This window comes from Zalophus californianus, chromosome 3, assembly GCF_009762305.2.
Source record: "Zalophus californianus isolate mZalCal1 chromosome 3, mZalCal1.pri.v2, whole genome shotgun sequence".
Classification (NCBI taxonomy): Eukaryota; Metazoa; Chordata; class Mammalia; order Carnivora; family Otariidae; genus Zalophus; species Zalophus californianus.
The window spans coordinates 141,370,384-141,396,184 of NC_045597.1; the positions used below are offsets into that span (position 1 = coordinate 141,370,384).

Consider the following 25,801-nt stretch of genomic DNA (forward strand, 5'->3'; position numbering starts at 1 on the left):
AACCAAGCAGGCAAGCCCCTGCCTGTGTGATTGGATGATCTTGACTTACAGGGGAAGCAGTTAAAGGCTCTCCTTTTAACTTCCACTGGCCATGAACATCCGGTTCAGAAAGTTCAATTTCAAAGCGAGCTGTTTCACCGACAAACAATTCTACTCCGTACAGAGGTTTTTCCACTTTTATTAGTCGAGCTGAAAGTACACAGAGTTTCGTAAGGATGACTGAACAAATACACTGCATGTGCAGGTAGGGTAAGCTGAAAAATTCTGAGCAACTCACCCTCAACATTAAGATTTGCTTTTGTCTGGTCAGTGCCGCAGTCACACATGTATTCGCCTTTATCTTTAAGGTCTGCCTTTTTGATTTTTAGGATGCGGCGCAGGCCATCTGCCTTGATAGAGTATTTTGTCGAAGGTACAATCTCTTCGCCATCTTTGAACCATTTCACTGGCACGTCTTTGCTCACTTCACACTTCAGAATAATCTCATCCTTCTCTACTCCAGTTTTGTCGTGTAATTTCACAGTGAAGTAGGGATCGGCCTCTGGAAAAGCCAGTCAACAGATCATCAGGAGAACTTGAAGATTAAAGTTTACTGGGATCACAAGTGGCAAAATATTCAACAACCACCCCCTCTCTCCATCCCTAAACTGGCTATCCAGTCATTGTTGGTCATGCTTACCTAAAACCTTCAGGTTTGCCGTGGAGCTCAGGTCCTTAACTTGAGCTTTTATCTGGGATATATCATCCAGGGTCACTTCTCTCATTTCCAGTTTGTGAGTCTTACCCTCAGATGAGATGAGTACGGTTCTGCTCGTGTGGAGTTTGGCATCATTTTTGAACCAGACTACATGCATTTTTTCATGAGAAAGCTCACACACGAAAGTTGCTGTTTCGCCTTCTTTCACTGTTTGGTCTTCAAGAGGCGATATGAATTTCAACCTTATACCTGCAGTGTAAGCGTGGAGAATGTGCTTAGAAACACAGTTTACATTCAGAAATAGTCCACTCTAAACTGCCAAGGTCAAAAGGATCCATTTCGCATAGCATTTATTCACCTTTTCAAGTAGGATCTATCCTCCATTAAAAAAAATTAAGGGGCTTCTTTTGTTGATGATGTGACAGTAAAGTTGTGGTGCCCACTGTCACTTATCCCTATTAGAACTTGGTGTTTGTGGCATAAATCTTGAGAGTTAGCTTTTCTTTTTGTAATGGAAGTACCTGACTTCAGCTTTGCAGGCTAAGCATCCACCTCAGAGATGTCCATCTTGAGTAAACACATTGCCAGCCACAGGCTAGATCAGTAGCCAGGCTGGGCCCCTCCCCACCGTGCCCCACAGGCTCCTCTGTTTCTGAGACCTTGGTTGATTTTGATAACTGACCACTTGGGCAGCTTGTTTTTTTCTTCCCTCACTTTAATGTCCTGCTCTTATGTTTTAAATTCACAACAAAGAGTGAGCCAATAAAACCATAGACCCCTACCCTCAACCTCAATAAAAGCAGAACCCCAGGCTCACTCTCTACCTCTCACCCCCCTCCTCCAAAAAAAAAAAAAACCCCAAAAACAAAAAAACAAAAAAACAAAACCAAAAACCAAAAACCAAAAACCAAAAACCAAAAACCAAAATCCCTGGCTCTGTGGCCCCAGGTGTGCTGTGTAATTTCCAGGTCCTATAGGTAATAAACCTGTCTCTTTCAACGTTCCCTGATGGTTACTGCTGAGGGCATCTTACAATCATAATAAGACTCACAACAGCTGGTCCAGCCACAACACTGGTTCTTGATAGGCTGAGAATGGCACACACAGCATTCTATCTTTAAAGTCACATGTTTGTGTGCTTATATGTGGGATACTATAGCCAGATCTCATCAACTCTTACCTGTAACAAATAATCGTGCCGAGCTCTTTTTGCCCTCCACCTCAGCAGTATAGACCCCTTCGTCGTTAAACTGAGAATCATTGATAACAAGAATGTGTTTCTTTCCATCAGCAATGATATCAAACTTATCAGATGCCTTGATTATATCAGGTCCTTTAGACCATATCACATTTGCCTCTCGAGTGAGGACACATTCAAATCGAGCCTGTCGCCTTTCTGGAACAGTGACGTCCTTCAGGGGCACAGCAAAGTCAAGTTCAATTTCTGAAAATCAAATGTTAAGAGTGAGGTTTCCAGAATGCACAGGGCTGTGAAATGAAGTCAAGTCCACCCCATGCGTTCTAAAGGCCATACCTTTTACTGTCAGAATGGCAGTGGTAAATGCATTAAGTGCCTGGTAAAGGACTTCCCCAGCTTGGTCCAGTTTGACTTTGTGCAAAGTTAAGAAGCGTTTTCCACCTTCCGCTTTGATTTCACAGGTCTGAAAAAACAATGGTCTTGGTTAGCATTTGAATGAGATAAGTTCCAGAGAGGAGAAATGTTTCAGATCCACATATGTCTATGAATGTCCTAAAAATTACTACTAATAAAAGTGAGTAAACATGTCTAGCCATAAAATATTTAAAAAATTGCTGGAGCTGTCCACAAATAGTGCATCAGAGTTCTTCCCCTCTTTGAGACTTTAGAATCCTGAAAGAACTTTGTCATTGAACTAAATCTGAATGTCAACCTGAAGATAGAATGTGGATATTTTACATGACCGACAACTTAAAATGGGAAATGACTCACAGGTGAGGGCCGAAGAAGTTCTCCCTTCAGTTTCCACTGTCCAGGAATGTCTGCCTCTGAGATTTCTGCATCAAAGCTTGCGCTTTCCTTCTCATAAATGGTAACATCCTCTATTGGTTTAAGCAATTCAACTTCACGCTCTGTATTGGTCAGGGATGAAAAATCATAATGCTTTAAACAACCTAACAATGCTTTCTTTCCTATTTTTTTCCTTTGGTGTGTTATTTTGCCTTCTTTACACACAAAACTTATCTTTTTAGGATATAAGGAAAGACTTTTATACCTCCAAGTGTCAGCTTTGCAGGGTATCTTTTCCCTTCAATTTCCACTGCATATTCATCAATATCTTCTGGTGTAGCATTCTTGACTTTGAGGAATAGCTGTTTTCCTTCTTTTACTATCTCAGTTTTATCATTCGGTTCCATGGGGATTTCATCATATCCTTTGAACCACTTAATGTTTGGAGTTTCCTTTGCTATAATGCAGGAAAAAACAGCCGTCCCCTTTGGTTTCACATGCTGATCTCGTATAGGTTTCACCAGCCAGTCTCTGATGACTTCTGCATGAAAATAAGGTCAGAAAAAATAGTCATGACCTGAACAAGTAATAGAAATAACTTCCTTAGTAAATTTCAGAAATAGAAAAAAATTCTCAAAACTGGATATAATTAACTTGCTATGATGGGTTGATATCCCCCTGTCTTAGATAAGGTACAAGGCTGGTAAGTAAAATTCTCTCTTCTGTTTTGTTAATATAATAACAAGAAATTCTCTCTTCCTTTGGCTAATATAATAAGAAGAATATACTAGTAAGTATAATAAGCAGAACACAATTTCCCAGCCAAGTACTAACCGACTACTTTGACACAGGATGAACATTCCAGGTTGTTGGCATTTTCCACAGTAACTGTGTATGTTCCAGCGTCATGGTCATCAGCATCATTGATGGTCAGGGCTCGCAACAAGCCAATGACTCCAGGCACAATTTTGCCAGGTTTCTCCACCACAATCTTCCCATCCTTCCTCCAGACCACGTCACGCTCTTTGTTTAACTCACAGCTCAAGTACAGTGGTTGTCCTTTGACCACTGTGACTTCCTCTTCAAGTGCTTTTACAAAACGCACAGGAAGTTCTGTGGAGAATTTCAGTATTAAAAATCTGCAAAGACTTTTCAATATACATACAATCTCTTCAATGATAGAAAACTTGGAAATGAGAGATTTTGGCTCAAGTTACAACAAAAATTGCTAATGAGATTTGTTGTGTTAAAGTTTAATAGGGATCGTAATCAGCAGTCTGGAAATTACCTTCTACAACAAGTTTAGCTGTGGAGGTCTTTTCCTTATTTCCCAAACGTAAAACACAGGTGTATTCGCCGGCATCGGAAAGCTGGACATCCATGATATGCAGCTTTCTGTCTTTACCATCTGCGATGAATCTGTGCTTTGGGCTCTCACGGATATTGCTACCATCTTTCATCCAGCTTGTAATTGCAGTGGACGGGGAGACTAAACATTCAAAGATGGCAGAAGACCCCACTGACTCTGCTTCAGTCAAGACGATGTCTTTGATTTCTTTCACAAACTTCAGGGGCACAGCCTTTAGCTGGTAAGTGAATGGGGCTTCATCAGGAGGCTTCTCCCCACCACTTCCTGGTCTTAACTTTTTCCTTTCGGCTTCTATTGGCGATGGAGTCTTTTTGGCGACACCTAATTCAAAAGAAAGTTAAACGTTGATTTTGCATTTCCAGAAGGGTCAGAAGCTCATACTTGGCTGCCTGCTGGAACAAACCAGTGATAAAGCAACTTGAAGACAAGAACAGAAAATTAAAGACTAGGCAAATTGAAAGGCCAAATGAATTTATACTGCCTTCTTTCAGAAAGGAAAATGAGATAGCATAGGAATCCATGAATAAGAAATGTTCTTCATTTTCTCAAGTTTTAAACCCGAATATAAAATGTCCCAATTCGGGTCTAATTATTTTATCTGTCCTGTATAAATATCATGTATATGAGGAATGAAGCTAAGAATTTATAGGGCTCGTTATGCTAAAATATAGTTGGTTATACATAATACCCACTTGGATAATATTAGAGATATATTACTTGAAATGTCAGAAGACATACTAGTTTTATCAGAATCAATTAGGAGTAATAAAGATTGTTATAAATTTTGAAACTTTTTCCCCCTTGAATGTAAAGTTTCCCAGGGTGAAAGGTTACAGTTTAGTGCAGGGAAATGACTGTTACCTTTGATGGGACCTTTTGGCTTGGCAGCCTCCTCTTTAGGTGCTTTGGCTTCTGAAATAAAAAGAAAACTCAGCATTTAAACAATTTTCAGATCCATTTTATGCTTAGTAGTAAACCATGCAGGGTGACTCATGTTCTTTGTTATAAATATTAATGCATGAGGAGAAATTGGCTTTATTTATATGACCTCCATGGAGAATACTTGGATATTTCGAGGAAGGCATATTTTGATCAGTGTCATTCTGGTCAATGATGTGACCAAGCTAAATTACCAACCTATTTAGGATTAAAAAATTACTTTCAGCAAGCACCCTTATTCTTCTCTTTCTGGGAGAAGGCTTACTCTTGCCTTATGAGGAAGTTTAACTCTTGCCTAGCTATGCAAAAGATTTTATATATTTATGTATGTGTTGGTTAAGTGAACCTAGGAAAGAAGGTTCTATCAACAAGGAGTCAATGTAGGAAAAAGAAAAATGGCCCAGAAATTACCAAAAGTCAATTTTTTTTTAATTGGGCAGACAAATCCAATAAGGATTAAGGAAAGAGAAGGGGTCTATGTGCTACACACATATGGATTCCTTTGAAGATTTCCCTTAGACAATGAACTAAGGCAGAAGCAAGGCAGTTCCTACATTTAGAGTTTAATGAAATTATTAATGTGGGGCAGTACAAATGCAGAACGAGCTCTCTAGCTTCAGCCCCTGAGAATGTGAGAAAAGCTTTATTTTTACACATACTTAATTAGTTCAACAGCAGTTATTATCCTTTTCTGAGCTAATGAAAGGTATCACACATTGAAATTGTAAAACTTTAACAGAACAATGTCTAAATCATAAATATCAGTGACAAAATATATTAACATAAATATTAAAGTTGAACTATAGCCCAAAGAATATAATATATTGTCTCATGTCATTAAACACAATAACATTTTAAATATCTCCATAGTGCTTACTATGCACCAGGCACTGTGCTGTTTTACCTATATTTAGTCCTTATAATAATCCTATAGGCAGATATAATTATTAATCTGATTTTACAGAGTAGGAAATTAAAACTTAAAGAGATTAAATAACTAGCCAAGGATCAAATAATTAGGACATGTATTTATCAATGATCAATACATATCAAATCAATTTTGGTTTTGAGATTATCATCTAAGTGATGAACTAATAGTTCATGTACAACTCCTAAGTATCTTAAGTTTATACCTGAGATAGTTAATACCACTGAGTTAGTACATTTAAGGAAATTACTATTGACCTAGATTCTTATATTGATTTAAAGGCTGAACAATGCAGTCTTTTTTTGGTCTCTCTTCTTTTTATTATGGTAAAATAAACCTAACATAAAATTTACCATTTTGGCCATCTTAAAGTATACAATTCAGTTGCGTTAAGTACACTCACAATTTGCAATCATCAACACTATCCATTTCCAGAACTTTTTCATTTTGTTAGTATGCAGTCTTAAAAAAAAAAAAAACACAAACAAAAAACGACAAATGATTCCTACAGGGCATATGGGAAATTTGAATATCCACGGGTTGCCTATATGTATATCCTTAGAGTGTCTGTCTTCTTAGTTTTCATCAGCCTTGAACATATTCATTACTTAATTTCAAAAGCATATAAAGCAATGATACTTTGAAGGAATGCATATTTCAATCAAAACACAGTGTGTACCCACGGGTGAGAGATTAGGTTGGGAAAGGACATCAGATGAAGAAAATTTAATCAAGAATTTATTACCCACCCCTCCCAGTTGATGATGCCTGTTTCAACAAAAGAGGGTTTGCATTTTAATGAAGAATGAAAACTTTTATTAAGCCACTAAAACAAACAAACAAAAAGAAAACTACAGAATTAACTACCTGCTTTCTTTCCAACCACAGGCACTGTCACTGGGGCAGCGATTGGGGTGGGTGTGGGCTCCACGGGAGGTGGTTTGATTATTTTCACTTCTGTAGAGAGATGTTCTTTGCATTAATATATCCATTTGTCTCTTCCTAAAATCTCATTTGGTGGCCTATTTGCCTTTTCTGACGTAACTTTGAAATTTTCAAATCACTAGTTTTTCAGAGAATAACATATTCTAACTATAGCATGATCTATATACAGTATGATGTAATAATATATTCAATATATTCCAATATAATTATATTGAGTAAAAAAATAATACAATCTAAAAATATATTGGGACATTATAAATCATCTGATGCATGCTTTTACTTCCTTTTTTAAAATAACTACATATTTGTTAAAACACACACACACACACACACACACACACACACACACACACAGTCAAAATGGTGTCACTTAGACCAAGTTCCCAAAATGGAACTTAATACCCAGTCTAATTGCAGTTTCAGCCTCCCCAAAGACATGTGGCCTTAACTGGTCAGCCAGAAAATTTTTCTTTCCATCAGCACCAATGAGTCTGTTGGTTCCTCTCCATCCCCCAAAGAAAGAATGAAATAATCTACATGATAAAAAAAAAAAAAACAAAACCCTGCTTTTTCCTCTAGCAGACAACCTCCTCTACAACAATCCTTGTCTTTTGCTCATGACTTTCCTGCCCTCACCCTCTGTCTATAAAAACCTTCCTTTTTGTATTAACTCCTTGAAGTGACTCTCTATTTGCTAGACAGGGTGCTGCCCCTTTCATGAATTGTTTAGTAAAGCCAATTAGATCGTCACATTTGCTTGGTTGAATTTTGTTATTTGACAATTCTTTGTAAGAAGCATGAAGGATTTCCCTGATGCTGAGGGATATTGAGCACTTTTTCATGTGATAAAGAAGATGTGGTGTGTGTACACACACAAACACAGACACACACACACACACACACACACACACACACACACAATGGAATATTATGCAGCCATCAAAAGGAATGAAATCTTGCCATTTGCAATGATGTGAATGGAACTGGAGGGTATTATGCTGAGTGAAATAAGTCAATCAGAGAAAGACATGTATCATATAACCTCACTGATATGAGGAATTCTTAATCTCAGGAAACAAACTGAGGGTTGCTGGAGTGGTGGGGGTGGAAAGGATGGGGTGGCTGGGTGACAGACATTGGGGAGGGTATGTGCTATGGTGAGCACTGTGAATTGTGTAAGACTGTTGAATCACAGACCTGTGCCTCTGAAACAAATAATACATTATATGTTAAAAAAAAAAAGAAGAAGAAGACAGCAGGAAGGGAAAAATGAAGGGGGGATATCGGAGGGGGAGACGAACATGAGAGACTGTGGACTCTGAGAAACAAACTGAGGGTTCTAGAGGGGAGGTGGTGGGGGGATGGGTTAGCCTGGTGATGGGTATTAAAGAGGGCACGTCCTGCATGGAGCACTGGGTGTTATACGCAAACAATGAATCATGGAACACTACATCAAGAACTAATGATGTAATGTGTGGTGATTAACATAATAAAATAAAAAAGACAAAAAGGATTTAAATAAAGTTTCTTACATTTAAAAAGAAAAGAAGCATGAAGGAATATGCTGTTGACATTGGGGATAGGCTTGCTTACCTGGTTCAGGCTTTGGTTTTGGTTCAGGTCCAGGGAGAGGTATTGCTGGCTTAATTTCAGGCACTAAAATAATTCACAGTTGTAAGCAGGTTATTTGGAGATTTGGGTTTTTTTTTTTTTGAAGATTTTTGAAGTTTTTCACTAAATTAAACCAAAATTGAGCAGACTTAATATATCTTGGGAGATAGAATTTAAACATATATGGTCACCAAATCAAGTATTTGATCTAAGTTTATTTTGCATTTGAACCAAATATTTGGAAAATACAGTAAAACATTTTATTGGTTCTAATGTTATTCATCTCATTATCCATTTTTTCCCTAGTGCTTAAAACTTATTTTAAATTTAACAAGTGTGTGGTCATTAGCCAAGTACACCTAAGGTGAAATGGTAAAGAAAATTAAAGCATATGTGATGAATAGATTAAGGTCCTGTGTTCACATCTTAATGCCAGTGTGATGGTTTTTTAAATGATGCATATTTGCATTTTTAGAGACAACTAAGACAGTACACTTAAGTTTATACCTTTTACTGGTTCAGGAACTTTCCTTTCCCTTTTCGTAACAGTAGCTGGAGGTACTTCAGCCTCTTCAACAACTTTCGGAGGTGGCTCTGGTACTTTAAGATAATGAGATTATTTTCTAGTGTTATTTGAATACTTAGAAATCAACTGACCTGAAATAATCAGATCAAACTATTTTTCAAGAGCTCTATTAATGGCTTTTAACAAAACCTTATATTGTATCAATTAATTTCTATTTTCTCTCTTTGACTGTTTCTCAGTTTATTTTACTTTCTCTTATTCCACCCACTTGTGTCCCAACTCCGTGAGCTCTCCCTTCCTAAATCACTTCCGTAACTGTTCCCAATAAATACACACTTTGAGAATAGGCTAATGATAACAATCAACCCACTTAAAAGCCCCCAAATTCTGTGCCACAATTGTTGACACCCTCCCATGTAGTTATTTTGCAGCCAACCTGATTATTTCACAATCACTGCTACCAGACAAGGGGGCAAAGTAATAACAATAATGAAGTATGGGAAAATATATGAATGGATTTGGAAATTACTATAAAGATCTTTAAACAGAAAGCAGACAATGGAAAGCACAGACTATTTCACAGACAAAATATGAAGTTATGCTTATATTTAACTCCAATGATGTTTACAAGATAAACCTTTTGTTAAATGTCCACTTTGTTAAAAGATAATTGTTACTGAGATTCCTACCTGGTTTTTTAATTTTTTCTAGTTTTTTAGGTTCTACTTTAGGTTCTTCTTCTTCAGGCCTCTTTCTTAGAACTTAAAAGACAAAAAGGTTTATATGTAAACCAAGACAAACAAACTAATGAAGATGTTGAGCACACTTGACAAATGCAAATAATACACAAAGCAAAGAAAATGAAAAGCATGCGACCTGGTACACTGGACAACTAGCCTTTACACTAGAAGTGCTTTTTTTGTTTTTTTTAAATCAAAGGTGGTCAAATTAATTAAAATAACACTGGGAGTCACTTTATATCCATGTACATAGGCAATCTGTTGTTCAGAGACAATGCTGTTGCAAAAATGACCAAAACACAAATGAGTAATTTGAATAGCAACAGATTCAATTCATAATTCACCATTGTAATATAATGAGGAGTATTTAAGTATAAAGTTTACTTAAGTGGAGATATCCAAAGAAATGTAGTCTAGATACCCATAATTCTGTGTGAAGAAAATGTTAGAACTCGATTCTTCATATGAATATCTTGCTTCCAATTAAGATTTTATTAGTAGAAAGAAATATTCAGTTTTTAGAAAAATGTTATTTATTAGTTCTGATGATCCTGCATCACACTTTAAAACTGAATACTGAATTTAGAAGTCTTAAGAAGTTTGGTCTAATTTAGAATATTTAATTGGTTTAGTGTATTTTACTACATAATTTGAGTATGAATATGACAGTTTTGGTCATTATTATTAGCTTAGAGTATGATCAATTTAGTTATGTCTATGCATGTAAACTTCAAAACTGAATGCTCACAAAATTTGTTTTTTGAAAAAAGCTATGGAAATTATAGCCTTCCCAATTTTCAGTGCAACTATAAATGAATTTTGATAAATAGGTAATCTGATTAAAAGAAAACCAAGAGACAGAAACATTTTGTAAGCTTTCAAGTCTATTCTTTTTGTAAATTTAAAGCTAACAAAACATTTGAAAAATACTATACCGCTTTTGAGAACAACTTCTTCCTTTGGTTGAGGTTTAGGTTCAGGAAGTAATTTGCGAACTTTCTTTTCACCTCCAGGCACTTAAAAGAATATGATTTCAAATTTTGAGGTAAATTCATATAAAAGTAAATTTCAACAAGAAAAGGTCTCTTTCAAAACTAGTTAACTATAGTGCATAATAATTTTTGTTGCAAAATAATATCACAGAATTTAAAAGCAAATAATACACTTCACATTATTTCCTTTGCAAACATTTATATAGCCTTGTGACAAATACCGTTGCATTTATTGAAAGCAAATATAGTCAATTTAAGTGAAGGTAGAAGATGTTATTCTATATTGACTTTATGAATCTTTGATCAAATACAGGGTTCTTGACAGCATTTTTGCCCCAATCTACAATTGTAGATTGTTCAATTCTACATTGGTATCTCAACTGTCTATTACATTAAAATGATACTGGTAAGTGTTAGTGTCATTATCCAGTCTTCTCCACTGGTGAGAGAAGAAAGCTAAGGGATCTGGCTGATGACCTTGATGTTGGGAAAGGACCACTCTTACTTTCCTAACAGAAGGGAAGTATCATTTCTTAAGATCTCTCTTTTGAAATAATACTAACCTAAAATTATAAAACTCTAGAATTTGAGAGCTGGTTTAGAGCTCATTTTTAATGAATAAGAAAATGTTCTTAAATTTAGACTAAAAGGGACCCAAGGAATTCTAAGTTTATTCTCTCTTGCATCTTCAGTGACTATTGGGCATGATGGATGATATTATATAGAGCAGCCTCCTCCTTCTCCTACAACCCTCATGGATTTGAGTGGAAAAAAGAGAAATGCTGGGTGACTACTGAACCACCTTATCTCTCTCGTGATGTCAATGAAAATCAGCTTAAAACATTATTTATTTGTATCACTTAATGGCCTATTTGTTTACTCATGTGAAATCTGAATTTTTAGATATTTCTAAAAAATTTCCCATTTGGTGCTTTAAGCAGGATTTTTGCAATTCATTAAGTAGGTGTTTTATTTTGTTTTCATTTTTTGAGTAGGCTCCACACTCATTGTGGAGCCCAACGCGGGGCTTGAACTCACGACCCTGAGATCAAGACCTGAGCTGAGATCAAGAGTCAGATATTAATTGACTGAACCACCCAGGTGCCCCTAAATAGGTTTTTTTAATGTGATAAAGATAACTTTGCATAACTTCAAAATTTAAATGTATGAAAGGTAAATATGTATTTCATTTTAAATAATGATTTTTCTCGTCGAGTATTTTAAGTAAAATTTCACACTTCAACATTAAATTTTTTTATCCATGTTAAATTTTGCTGGCTTTCAATACTATTTTAGAGTTACCAATATTCTCAATGTATAACTATTTTCTTTGATCAAACATGGAAAGATGACCATGCATATAATTAATGTAAGGATGGCACATATTCTTTACTCATATAATGGACATAGTGGAAATACATCTTTGCATTTGTATTTCTGTATTTTCATTTTATTTTTAAGGTCTTATTGACATTTGAGACTCAGGTACAGAACACACCATTGCAGCTATTATTTTTAAAGTCATTATATGTCATTACATGTCATTTTAATGTTTAAGTGGCTTTTCCTCCATTATTAGTTAACAGCCATAGTAATATTATTTTGTAATCTCCATTTTATAAGTCAGGAAATGTATATTCAGATGGGTGATTTTTCTAAAATTCCAGAGTGAATCAAGAACAGATTCAATTTCTGGGTCTGGATGTGTTGATGACTTAAACAGAATGCTGCTACCCATTATACTTACTAGAAAAATTAATAACTCTATTTTAAATGGAAAAATTTCTAAAATTTATGATCCATTTATTTTTCTTTCGGTTCTAAGTTTAGATGGGGAAAATACTGTGTCAAGAGAAATGAATTTTGAAAAATGACCTCAGCAATCCTGAATGCTCCCTAAAACTCCCAGTGAGATCTGATGCCTGAAAGAACGTCTTGGAGTCAGTGACCAGAGAGTGACAGGAAAGCCCTGAGGAAATCCCTATGAATCATCTCAATAGTATAGAAGGATGACATGACTTATTTTCAGCGCTCTAACACTGGCCAAAATACTGTTGTTCAGGTGAAATTCCAAAGCTTTCTACTATTAGGTCTTTGCATTTTAACCCAAGGTGTGTCCTGAAGCTAATTTCAGCTAACCAGTAATATTTAATATTTTTAAGTTGAGGAAAATGCAAGAAGACATATGTAGATGAGACAAAGATAAACAATATCCATGAATGTATGAAATTTGATGGGAGACAAAGGCAGCAACACTCATGAGCCAGGACCATAAAAACTACAAAAACACAAGAAATAAATGACACTACACTGATTAATAAAAAAAAGAAAGAAAGAACATTCTAGAAGACAGGAAGAGGAAGGAGCGCAGTGGAGGGATACTGCACAGAAATGCATTTTCCAGATTGTGAAATACCTTTCAGAGGCTTAAGCTCCACTTTTTCTGGAACTTCAGGTTTTTCAGGAACTTTCTTCTTTGGAACAGCTTTAAAGAATATGATCTTAATTTTATTATTTGTATATTTAGACTTATCTGAAGCAAATTATTAAATATCTGCTCCAAGAGTCAAAACCAGCTTTGCTTACAGCCAGAGAGCATTGATAACAGCCAAGAGCAGCCACCAAAGAACGCACAGGAAGCGTTCAAACCATGAAAACATTGCCCTTTTACTCTGATGGTGAGTAGTAAGTTTAAGTCTGGTGGAGAAAGAAGGTAATTTTTGTTCTTTGCAAGAAGAAGAAATTTTCCTTTAAGTATAAATTTATATTAAGGGAAGTGTATTAAGTGTGTGTCTTCATGGACTATGAATCAAAAGATGGGTAGCCTTGTAAGAGGTGCCCATTTTCTATATGACTTAAAATGCCAGAAAGTTACCCCTGCTGGCCAGGAGGGGTGAAGAGGGGCAAGAATCATGAGAAGCAGTTTTACTGTGAAAGATTCTGACTTTGTACATGTGTAGGTAAGCATGGGAAAGTGCTCATCTAAGATTTTATCTAGATTATTTTAGATTGAGAAATCTCATGACACCACCAATAAGACAACATTGTATTACCATAAAAAGAATAATATGTTTTCACCAGGTTATTTCAGCTTTTAAAGAATGTCATTTTAATAATTAAGTAATATTGCATCAGTTCAAAGAAATATCTAAATAAAAAAAGAATGAAGGGAAATTTAACAATGAGAAGAGATGCTGGGTATCAAATGTATTCATAATCACGCTTTCTGGCTACACCGAGGACCACCATAAGATGCAGTTTGGCCTTTTATTAAGTTGCAAAAGAAAAAAAAAGTAGGGCAGCAGTGATGGGTAATTTATATGCTTTCCTTTGATGGTATGTGAGCACATATCAGCTATCAATGCCATAAATACATTACTTATAGTATATTTCAAAACACATGAAATTCTGTAAGAACAAAGTTTTGCCTTTGTATAAATTTGTTACTGCAACATTGAAAGTTTCATGCAAAGTTTTCTTATACATTCCAAATGCACAAGATCCCAAAGATATGTATAGCAATCACACCCTGAAATCAGAACCCTTTCTCCATAAGAAAGTTAGTTGGACAGCCCCTGCATCCAGATGTCTAGGATGAAGCTAACAATGAGCAATGATGCCCTTCTGTCAGGCCTGTTCTGACAAAGCACCCGAAGGCAGTAGAAAACACAGATCTCTATGCAATTCCCATAGCTCGATCATGTTTGAAAGCCACACACTTTTAAAAAATAATACATGCCTTGCAAGCACCATTTCAGATGACTGAATAGAAGTATGAAGCAGATTAATAAAACTTGGGAGCGACATTTTATACCTTTAAGTTGGAATATTTTCTCCCTCACATCTTCCTTTGGTGGAGCCGGAGGAGGTGCCACAGGCTTTGGTTTGAGTTTTGGTTTCTCAATAACCTTCTTTTCAGGTTCAGGTTCTTGAAAGAGTATTTCAGGAGGGTTAGTATATATATATATATATATGTTAATTAGCATGTGGATATATGGTATATTCAGTAGAAATTTAAACATATATATATATCAAGTAAAAAGTTTGCTTTTTAAATTCCTATTAGTATTCAACAGAAAACATAAAACAGTATCCAACATAAAACACAAAAATTTGTACACAGATGATGAGAAATATGGTGAAGGCACTAATAAAAACAAAGGAAGTATCTGTGTAAGCCACACTGACATGAGATCAACAGTACAAACGACACAAATGCATAAAAATGAAATGCACGTTTAAAAGACTATCTTACACACAGATGTAGAACATAAAACATATATGAAGATGAACATGATGATGAAGAGTTAAGTCCAATTAACTGAATACCTTGTATGGGTATTTCTTCTGGCTGTGGCTCAGGTTCAGGTTCTTCAGGCTCGATATACTTTTGAATTTCACGTTCTTTAAAGAATGTTGACAGAGGATATGAGAGTGTAAAGTTCTTCACAAAGACTCATACAAATTTCACACAGATGTAAAGATTGTAGTCACAAAACAAAAATATACAATTCATACAAATTATACAGAAAAAGAGGTAAGACTTCTATTATACTTAAACATTCTATCAACTACTTTATTTGATGTATGTTGATGGCAAATGAGATGACTTTTAAAATTTGATGTGGGGTTACTGTTTGAGAATCCAGTGCAATTTTCCCAGTTTTGCCTTGTAAACTGTATCTTTGGGAATTATTAATTACTATCAAGAAAAATCAAATTAAAGATTCTACTTCAAAAGAAGTATAACTATTTGAAAAATGAAGCAAACATATGCTGGAATGCTTCTGTATATAATTTCAAGAAAGAATGTCACCTTTTGAATAGTTTTTTTATTTTTTATTTTTTTATTGTTATGTTAATCACCATATATTACATCATTAGTTTTTGGTGCAGTGTTCCATGATTCATTGTTTGTTCATAACACCCAGTGCTCCATGCAGAACGTGCCCTCCTCAACACCCATCACCAGGCTAACCCATCCCCCTACCCCCCTCCCCTCTAGAACCCTCAGTTTGTTTTATTTCTAGCAGGAATCTTTAAGAGATTAAAAATATTTGTATTTATACATATGTGTGTGTGTGTGTGTGTGTGTGTGTGTGTGTGTGTGTGTATATATATATATATATATACCTTCAACAGGGGGAGTCACTTTTCTACCAATGGTTATGGATGCCTTTTCTTCATACATTATTTCCTCAGGAGACTCTTTGATTTAAAAAACACAGTATTATATTTTAGACTATATTCACAATAGAATCTTCCAACTGCTAAGTTGCAACATATCAACTTAGTTATACTCTAGAACATATTCTTCAGATGACCCCAAAATATCAACAACTTCACTACATAAAGACAGACAACAGACAAATACATAAAACCCATCTACAACCAAAGCAAGATGTTGAAGACAGTTGTCATCTTTCCAAGATTTATAGAGCAGCCGTGTACCTTGGATGGGTGGAGCTTCTGGCTCTTCAGGAATAGGAATGGACACTTTCTTTTCTGGGATGATTTCCTTCGGTACTTGAGGCACTTTAAAGATATTGATTTTGTTTACTATTAAGAATTTAGAAGATGTGCAAGATTCTGCAAACAGCAGGCAAAGAATACAGTGAAAAGAACTTTCTAAGACTTAGTGGATAATATGGCTTTGGAGGCATGGCATCCTTTTGGACATTCCAATTTTATAAACGAGTCTTCTCAACCTTCTTCATTTGCATCTCTTCTTCTGTGTACCCTTAAATGCCAGTGTTCTCCACTGGTCTAACTCTGAAGCTTTAAAAAAATTGGCTCTACATTCTGTGAACAATCACTCCTGCACTCTCAACTCTTACTTCTCTGTGGATGACTTCTAGATCTACATCTCCTGCTCTGTTCTCTTTCCTAAGCTCCAGATGCATATTCCCAGCTTCTATATTTGAAAAGTGAAAAATATATTCACTATCTTCTTTCTAATGTTAATTAGCGACCCAATGAACCATTCCCATGGATATCTAGCTACAACCCTTACAATCATCTTGGGCTCCTCTACTTCCTTAATTGTTTCCATAATAGACACCAATTTGATCTCCCATCTCTCTCACTCTTTTTACATTTCTACCACCACTGATCTTGTCCAACTCTTAATGACCCTAAATAGCTGCAATGGCTCTTGACTATTATCACTGTCTTCCAGCAGCTGGAACTATTGCCAGTCATCTTTCTGAAGCCTGACCTCTACTGATTGGTGTACCTGCTTCAAAGCCTTTGAAGCTTCCTGTTGCCTACAGAATAAAGGACACACCCGATATGGGCATTCAAAGAACTCCAAAATATGATCCTCAGCTTTATATCCAGACTCTCTTTCAAGACACCTCACAACCAATTCATACTCAAATTGTACAAATATATTTGAAGGTCCTTGAACTTCCTAGACTCTTCTACCTCTGTGCCTTTTGATAAAAAATCTTTCCTTTGCCTAGAAAACCATTTCCTCAATTGCTATACACTGTCAAAATCCATCAAAACTTAAATTTTCATTTCTTTCATACAGTTTTCCCCTGATGCCTCTTCCTGAAATTTATCTTCCCTTGCTCTGTGTTTCTATAGCCCTTGATACTCTTGTAGGTGTGATCACTTCCTGTCTCTATGAGAGCTGTGCTGGGCTTTCTTCTTACCACCTTGAAATTGCCTGAAGACAGGACCAGATCTTATTTTTTCTAGTATGCTGTTTTTTAGTGGTAGGACATTCAGCAAAATATGCTAAATTGAGGTGTTCTACCCCTTGAATCAGAGGAGGTCCTTTGCTACCACACAGAACACTGTCATAGCACAACTGAATCTCATTTATTTGTTTTCTCCTGCTTATCTATCTCCTTTTTTTCTCTTTGCCCTCATTATTTCCCCCTTTTCATCTGTGAAATGTGGTTTTACATAAGAACTATTATTAAAATGCTATGGTAGTATTCAGGGAAATCTGTATTTTTTTCTTCATGGTAGGTACCTTTTTCTGGCAGGGCTTCTCGTTTTTTGGTAACAGGCACAGGTTCCTTCTTTACTGGAACAAGTTTCTTGGGCACCTCAGGCACTTTGAAGATATTAGTTGTATTTTAAAAAGAGTATTTAGAAACATTTTAAATGTTAAGAATAAAGGATCTGTAGTTAATGGAGCAGTATTAACATTATTGGAAACAAAATAAGGACATTTTTGTCCCTAGTTTTGAAACAACAAGGACAGATAACAGATCACTTTAAAAAAACAATGATACTAATGCTATCAGTGATGATGGGAATACCTTGAGCTGCTGGTATTTCTGGCTTCTTAACAGTTGGGACTTTCTTCACTGGGACAACTTTCTTTGCCATCTCAGGTACTTTAAAGATATTAGTAGCATTTAATAATATAAAATTGCAAGATGCAATATGTACACATTAATTTGACAAGAACATTTAGATAACAGTTATGTACATAATACAACACAATACATAATAAAGACTAGAATTTTAGACAGCACACAAAAATGAAGCAAATATTGATTTATTTTACTGTAAGTACCTTTAGGAGGTGGAGCTTCTGGTTTTTTGATAACAGGAACTTTCTTCTCTGGAACAATCTTCTTGGGTTCTTCAGGCACTTGAAAGATAGGAATTTCTTTGAGTCAAATGATTAACAATGTAAAGCTTAACACTAATGAATGAATAAAGAAGATCACACCCATCCCTTTGGCATGCACACTGTAAAATTCTATGGCTTTGTGTGTGCCAATGACTTCTGTTCTTGCCAATGAAGTCGAATTTCAAGAAAGAGAGGAGACTGACATTTTATCTTAAAGAAGATACATAATAGATATAAAAATCAAATGATGTATCTTCCTGTACAATACAGCATCCTGCCTTGTACCTGCTGGTGGTGGGGCTTCTGGCTCCTCTTCAGCAACAGGAACTGGCTCTTCCTCTTCAGGAGCAATTTCCTCCGGTTCTTCATATACTTTAAAGATATAGTTAATTTTGATTCCATGTATGGAATAATACTGTAAAATGCACAAAACACTGAGCATAAAAACTAGTAACTGTGATTTCTTCCCTTGTTTTAATTAATATCTTCTCTTAGTTTTGTGAAGATGAAATCTATCTTATTTGCACTGACTTCTGTTTCTATTGATTCGAATGCTTGGAAAGCCCTTTTGGCATTTAGTGTCATTTATAGTCACTAGTTCTGTCCTACTTTTTGTGCGCATTAGAGAAACTTTAATACAGCTTATGATGCCCTATGTAGATGTTGTTGATTGATAACCCAAATCAGAGCTAATTAAGAATGGTTTAAGACAAATAATTAAAGGACGGAAAATGACCACGAGATACTGAATAAGAAAAAAAGAGGACTAAGGCTTAAATTAGCAGCTGACATGAGTGGCAAGCTCATTAATGATCTTACGTGTACCTTCTGGAGGAGGAGACTCTACTTTCTTGGGAACAGGAATGGCTGGTTCCTCTTCTATGACAGGTTTCTTTGGCACCTCTGGCACTTTAAAGATATTAGTTAGATTTACTTCTAGATAGTTGAGAAGTACACGAAATTTATACCACCTCTAGTTCACATCTAGGTCAAATAACCCAGAGACAAATCCAAGAACAAAATTCACAAGGCCAGTAATCTGTTCTGAGATCTGCATAGCAGGGAGAGAAATGTGGCCTATGCAGATTAACAAAACCATATTAGCAAACTCTTTGGTGCATATAATAGATGCATCAGTTTTTTTGTTTGTTTGTTTGTTTGTTTTTAGACCAATGATGTTATTTAAAAACATTTAAACCCTAAAAATCCAGAATGGCAGGTTTGTAATTGTGAATATAAGAAGTTTGACAAACAACAGGGTTTCCTATAATAAGCAACTTTTGAAGCCAGAGTGAGTGCTTTCCTGTAGAATCTCATTAGGGACATGTACCTTTAGGTGGTGGGACTTCGGGCTTCTTGGGAACAGTTACTTTCTTTTCAGGAACAACTTCTTTTGGAACTTCAGGCACTTTAAAGGCATTAGTATTTTAGCATTATGAAGAGTTGCATTTGCATAGAACAAAATACTTTTTAAGAGTTGGAGGTTTTATCCTCCATCACATGTTAGACAGCTATATGTACCTTTAGCAGGTGGGACTTCTGGTTTTTTGGGAACCACGAGAGGCACCTTCTTTTCAGGAACAACTTCCTTGGGTACCTCAGGCACTTTAAAAGATATTAGTTGTTTTTAGCTCATCATTTCAATGACATGAAAATCATTAGGTATAGCAGTGGAACCCAGCCCTTGAAAGACAGACATTTTTCTGTCGGAGGTTAATGGCAGTGAGAAATACCTTTCACTGGTGGTGTTTCAGGTTTTTTGGCAACGACAGCAGGTGGTTTCTTTTCTGGGGCAGGTTTCTTGGGTGGCACGGTCACTAAGGGTATTGGAATTTATTTTTTAGAATCAGTGAAGATGAATGAGAAATAAGACAAAAAGCTCAAAATGTCCAGAATTTTCAGGGCAAGAGGGGTGGATAATTGGCTAAGGCGACCTAGCAGCTGGCCAAGTACCTTTTGGCGGAGCAACAGGCTCTGGCTCTTCCACAACCTCCGCTGGAGGCTCTTCCCAGGAAATTTCCTCAGGCTCCTCATGCACTTGAAAGAGACAAGCTCATTTTAATGCTAGAGTCGACTAAAGCATAGGAAATATTTTACAAACAGATTTTTATAACACTAAGAAGAGAGTTTTCTTTTAAAAAATAATAGTTTTGGTAGTGTCATTATTACCTGCAGGGGGAGGACTCTCCGGTTTGGGAGGAAGAGCTTCAGGCACCTTCTTTTCTGGAACAGCTGCCTTGGGCACCTCAGGCACTTTAAAGATATTAGTATTTTCATGATTAGACAGAGTAGAGACAAATGGACAGTATCAAACACAGTGACATGGGGGTGACTACCTTTGGCTGGTGGGACTTCGGGCTTTTTAGGAGGCATCACAGGCACCTTCTTTTCAGGGACAACTTCTTTGGGAGCCTCAGGCACTTAAAAGGTATTAGTAAAATTACATTTAGGAACTATGAAGACCACTGGAACAAGATATTTTCAAGAGCAGAAGAATTAGGTCTTATTAAGCCTAAGGTTGATGACAAATACCTTTAACAGGTGGGACTTCTGGCTTTTTAGGAGGCGCCACAGACACTTTCTTTTCAGGGACAACTTCTTTAGGAGCCTCAGGCACTTAAAAGATATTAGTAAAATTACACTTAGGAACTATAAAGACCACTGGAACAAGATATTTTCAAGAGCAGAAGAATTAGGTTTTATTAAGCCTAAGGTTGGTGACAAATACCTGTGACAGGTGGAACTTCTGGCTTTTTAGGAGGCGCCACAGACACTTTCTTTTCAGGGATGGCTTCTTTAGGAGCCTCAGGCACTTAAAAGATATTAGTAAAATTACATTTAGGAACTATGAAGACCACTGGAACAAGATATTTTCCAGAGCAGAAGAATTAGGTTTCTTTAAGCCTAAGGTTGATGACAAATACCTTTAACAGGTGGGACTTCTGGCTTTTTAGGAGGTGTCACAGACACTTTCTTTTCAGGGACCACTTCTTGAGGAACTTCAGGCACTTAAAAGATATTAGTAAAATTACACTTGGGGGTTATGAGACTGTTGGAACAAAACACTTTCAAGAGCAGAAAGGTTATATCTTCTTAAGTCTAAGGTGAGTGACAAGTACCTTTAACAGGTGGGACTTCCGGCTTTTTCGGAGGTGCCACAGACACTTTCTTTTCAGGGACAACTTCTTTGGGAGTCTCAGGCACTTAAAAGATATCAGTAAAATTACACTTAAGTGTTATGAAGATTCCTGGAACAAGATATTTTCCAGAGCAGAAGAGCTAATGTCTTTTCAAGCCTAAAGTCAGTGACAAATACCTGTAACAGGTGGGACTTCCGGCTTTTTAGGAGGTGCCACAAACACTTCCTTTTCAGGGACAACTTCTTTGGGAGCCTCAGGCACTTAAAAGATATTAGTAAAATTACATTTAGGGGTTATGAGACTGTTGGAACAAAACATTTTCAAGAGCAGAAAGGTTATATCTTCTTAAGTCTAAGGTGAGTGACAAGTACCTTTAACATGTTGGACTTCTGGCTTTTTAGGAGGTGTCACAGACACTTTCTTTTCAGGGACAACTTCTTGAGGAACTTCAGGCACTTAAAAAATATTAGTAAAATTACTTAGGGGTTATGAGATGCTAGAACAAAGCATTTTCAAGAGCAGAAGTGTTATATCTTCTTAAATCTGAGGTGAGTGACAAGTACCTGTAACAGGTGCAACTTCAGGCTTTTTAGGAGGCACCACTGGTGCTTTCTTTTCAGGGGCAATTTCTTGAGGAACTTCAGGCACTTAAAAGATATTAGTAGTTTTACATTTAGATTAATGAGGTCAATGGACTAAAAATATTTCCAAGAGAAGGAGAGGTATTTCTTCTTTAGGTAAGGACACGAGGGAAAAATACCTGAAACTGGTCGGGCTTCTGGTTTTTTGGGTGGTGCCCTGGGAAATTTCGGTTCTGGGACAACTTCTTGAGCAACTTCAGGCACTTGAAAGATATTAGTAGTTTTAAAGTTAAGTTATTGAAGAGCAATGGGCTAAAATTATTGAGAAAAGTAATATTTCTTCAAAATGAGGTCTGGGCTAACATGTACCTGTGACAGGTGGGGCATCTGGTTTTTTGGGTGGTGCCCTGGGAATTATCTTTTCTGGAACAACTTCTTGTGCAACTTGAGGCACTTAAAAGATATTAGTATTTTTAGAATTTATGAATACTGAAGGCATATATTACAATGATTAGGAAGAACACAAGACAATATGTTTTCTTCTTAACAGGGCAGTGCGAATAAATACCTTTAGCAGGTGGGGCTTCTGGTTTTTTGGGCACAACCACAGACATTTTCTTTTCAGGGACAACTTCTTTAGGAGTTTCAGGAACTTTGAAGATATTAGTATTTTTTAGTCAGAGATTATAAGGGGGTAATAGTGCCAACACATTTACCCAAGCAAATACAATTTATGAGATGGGCGGACACATCTATACACACTTTTCCCAGACCCTTGAAACAGGTGACCAACAACACATGGAAGAATAAATACCTTTAGCAGGTGGAGCTTCTGGCTTTTTAGGAGGAGCCACAGGCACTTTCTTCTCAGGGATGACTTCTTTTGGCGGTACCTCAGGAACTTCAAAGACATTGGTAATTTGTGTTTAGAAAAGGTGAAAAAAACTGCTGACTGTACCATGTCATTATACACTAAGATATTCTGATTAACTTCTGACTTTCTTTTCTTTAGAATCATACCACCTTTATGTTGTCGTATTTATATACATAATTTTCTAGCTAAAATAACAGTTTTCTCCCTAGTATGTATGGCTCTGACATTACCTGCAGGGGGAGGACTCTCCGGTTTGGGAGGAAGAGCTTCAGGCACCTTCTTTTCTGGAACAGCTGCCTTGGGCACCTCAGGCACTTTAAAGATATTAGTATTTTCATGATTAGACAGAGTAGAGACAAATGGACAGTATCAAACACAGTGACATGGGGGTGACTACCTTTGGCTGGTGGGACTTCGGGCTTTTTAGGAGGCATCACAGGCACCTTCTTTTCAGGGACAACTTCTTTGGGAGCCTCGGGCACTTAAAAGGTATTAGTAAAATTACATTTAGGAACTATGAAGACCACTGGAACAAGATATTTTCAAGAGCAGAAGAATTAGGTCTTATTAAGCCTAAGGTTGATGACAAATACCTTTAACAGGTGGGACTTCTGGCTTTTTAGGAGGCGCCACAGACACTTTCTTTTCAGGGACAACTTCTTTAGGAGCCTCAGGCACTTAAAAGATATTAGCAAAATTATATTTAGGAATTATGAAGACGACTAGAATAAAACATTTTCAAGAGCAGAAGAATTGTCTTAAGCTTAAAGTGGGTGACAAATACCTGTGACAGGTGGGACTTCCAGCTTTTTAGGAGGCGCCACAGACACTTTCTTTTCAGGGACAACTTCTTTGGGAGCCTCAGGCACTTAAAAGATATTAGTAAAAATTACATTTAAGGGTTATGAAGATGCCTGGAACAAGATATTTTCCAAAGCAGAAGAGCTAATGTCTTTTTAAGCCTAAAGTCAGTGACAAATACCTGTAACAGGCAGGACTTCCGGCTTTTTAGGAGGTGCCACAGACACTTTCTTTTCAGGGACAACTTCTTTAGGAGCCTCAGGCACTTAAAAGATATTAGAAAAATTATATTTAGGAATTATGAAGACGACTAGAATAAAACATTTTCAAGAGCGGAAGAGTTGTCTTTTTAAGCCTAAAGTGGGTGACAAATACCTGTGACAGGTGGGACTTCCGGCTTTTTAGGAGGTGCCACAGACACTTTCTTTTCAGGGACAACTTCTTTGGGAGCCTCAGGCACTTAAAAGATATTAGTAAAATTACACTTACGGGTTATGAAGATGACTGGAACAAGATATTTTCCAAAGCAGAAGAGCTAAAGTCTTTTTAAGCCTAAAGTCAGTGACAAATACCTGTAACAGGTGGGACTTCTGGCTTTTTTGGAGGCGCCACAGACACTTTCTTTTCAGGGACAACTTCTTTGGGAGCCTCAGGCACTTAAAAGATATTAGTAAAATTACATTTAGGGGTTATGAAGACGTCTAGAACAAGATATTTTCCAGAGCAGTAGAGTTATGTCTTTTTAAGCCTAAAGTCGGTGACAAATAACCTGTAACATGTGGGACTTCCAGCTTTTTAGGAGGTGCCACACTTTCTTTTCAGGGACAACTTCTTTGGGAGCCTCAGGCTCTTAAAAGATATTAGTAAAATTACACTTAGGGGTTATGAGACTACTGGAACAAAACATTTTCAAGAGCAGAAGGGTTATATCTTCTTAAGTCTGAGGTAAGTGACAAGTACCTGTAACAGGTGCAACTTCAGGCTTTTTAGGAGGCACCACTGGTGCTTTCTTTTCAGGGACAATTTCTTGAGGAACTTCAGGCACTTAAAAGATATTAGTAAAATTACATTTAAAAATGATGAGACCACTAAAGCAAAACATTTTCAAGAGAAGAGTTGTATCTTTTTAAACCTAAGGTTGGTGACAAATACCTGTTACAAGTGGGACTTCCAGCTTTTTAGAAGGCACCACAAGCACTTTCTTTTCCGGGACAACCTCTTTGGGAGCCTTGGGCACTTTGAAGATATTAGTAAATTTACAGTTGAGTCACAAGGATCAACACAGACAAGAACTGCATTTATACATCAAAAGACCTTTCAGGTCTAGCCAGGTGGTTCTTGCTTTTGCCCTCCCTACCCCACCTTAAATAAAGGGTGGTTTAGAATGTACCTTTGACAGGTACAACTTCAGGCTTTGGGGGAGGATGCACTTTCTTTTCTGGGACAACTTCTCTGGGCGCCTCTGGCACTTTAAAAATATTAATATTTTTACATTAAGGAGTTAGAAGAATCCGTACAGACAGGAAACACATTCATATAGGAAAAGACATTTCCCCAAATTTCTAAGCTTCCAGCAACATATACCTTCATCACGAGGAACTTCAGGCTTTTTGTGAGGAATCACATATGTTTCCTTTTCAGGGACAATTTCTTGGGGCGCTTCCAGCACTTTAAGAAATTAGTATTTTAATATTTAGTGTTATGAAGATCACTAGGAACAGCAAAATATTTTCAAGACTACAAGAGCTATTTCTTCTTTAGCTTGAGGTAATGGTCACTTGTACCTTCAACTGAAGGAGGTTCTCTTTTTTTGGAAGGAGCTCTCTTTCCAGGAACAACTTCTTGAGGCACTTCAGGCACTTTAAAGATATTAGTATTTCACATTTAAGGTGTAAAAGAATTAGTGAACACAGTAACCACAGTAAGTTGGCAAGTGTAGTTTTCTAGAAGTTTCTTCTCCCCTTGCTCCCCCAGTCAACTAAGTCTTAGGGGTTAGTGGGATCGTCAGGAAGAGGTGCTCACCCTTCACTAGCACTTGGCTTAGTTCCTGTGACACTGTAGACCCTCCTTACTA

At 36.7% G+C, this 25,801-nt stretch overlaps 1 protein-coding gene across 1 annotated transcript in view; it reads right to left on the bottom strand.

Moving 5' to 3' along the window:
- TTN (titin) overlaps positions 1-25,801 on the bottom strand; it is a 271,518-nt gene that overhangs the window by 105,599 nt on the left and 140,118 nt on the right. Inside the window, 30 exon segments of the mRNA XM_027590660.2 lie at positions 50-189; positions 278-541; positions 680-946; positions 1,878-2,141; positions 2,232-2,358; positions 2,667-2,806; positions 2,950-3,225; positions 3,519-3,797; positions 3,973-4,374; positions 4,915-4,965; positions 6,788-6,877; positions 8,459-8,521; positions 8,984-9,076; positions 9,692-9,763; positions 10,678-10,758; positions 13,151-13,219; positions 14,549-14,662; positions 18,272-18,349; positions 18,617-18,703; positions 19,157-19,240; positions 19,662-19,739; positions 19,853-19,936; positions 20,065-20,148; positions 20,285-20,368; positions 20,501-20,584; positions 20,668-20,751; positions 20,864-20,947; positions 23,157-23,240; positions 23,324-23,407; positions 23,520-23,603. Of these exon segments, the coding sequence (XP_027446461.2) occupies positions 50-189; positions 278-541; positions 680-946; positions 1,878-2,141; positions 2,232-2,358; positions 2,667-2,806; positions 2,950-3,225; positions 3,519-3,797; positions 3,973-4,374; positions 4,915-4,965; positions 6,788-6,877; positions 8,459-8,521; positions 8,984-9,076; positions 9,692-9,763; positions 10,678-10,758; positions 13,151-13,219; positions 14,549-14,662; positions 18,272-18,349; positions 18,617-18,703; positions 19,157-19,240; positions 19,662-19,739; positions 19,853-19,936; positions 20,065-20,148; positions 20,285-20,368; positions 20,501-20,584; positions 20,668-20,751; positions 20,864-20,947; positions 23,157-23,240; positions 23,324-23,407; positions 23,520-23,603 (3,875 nt within the window).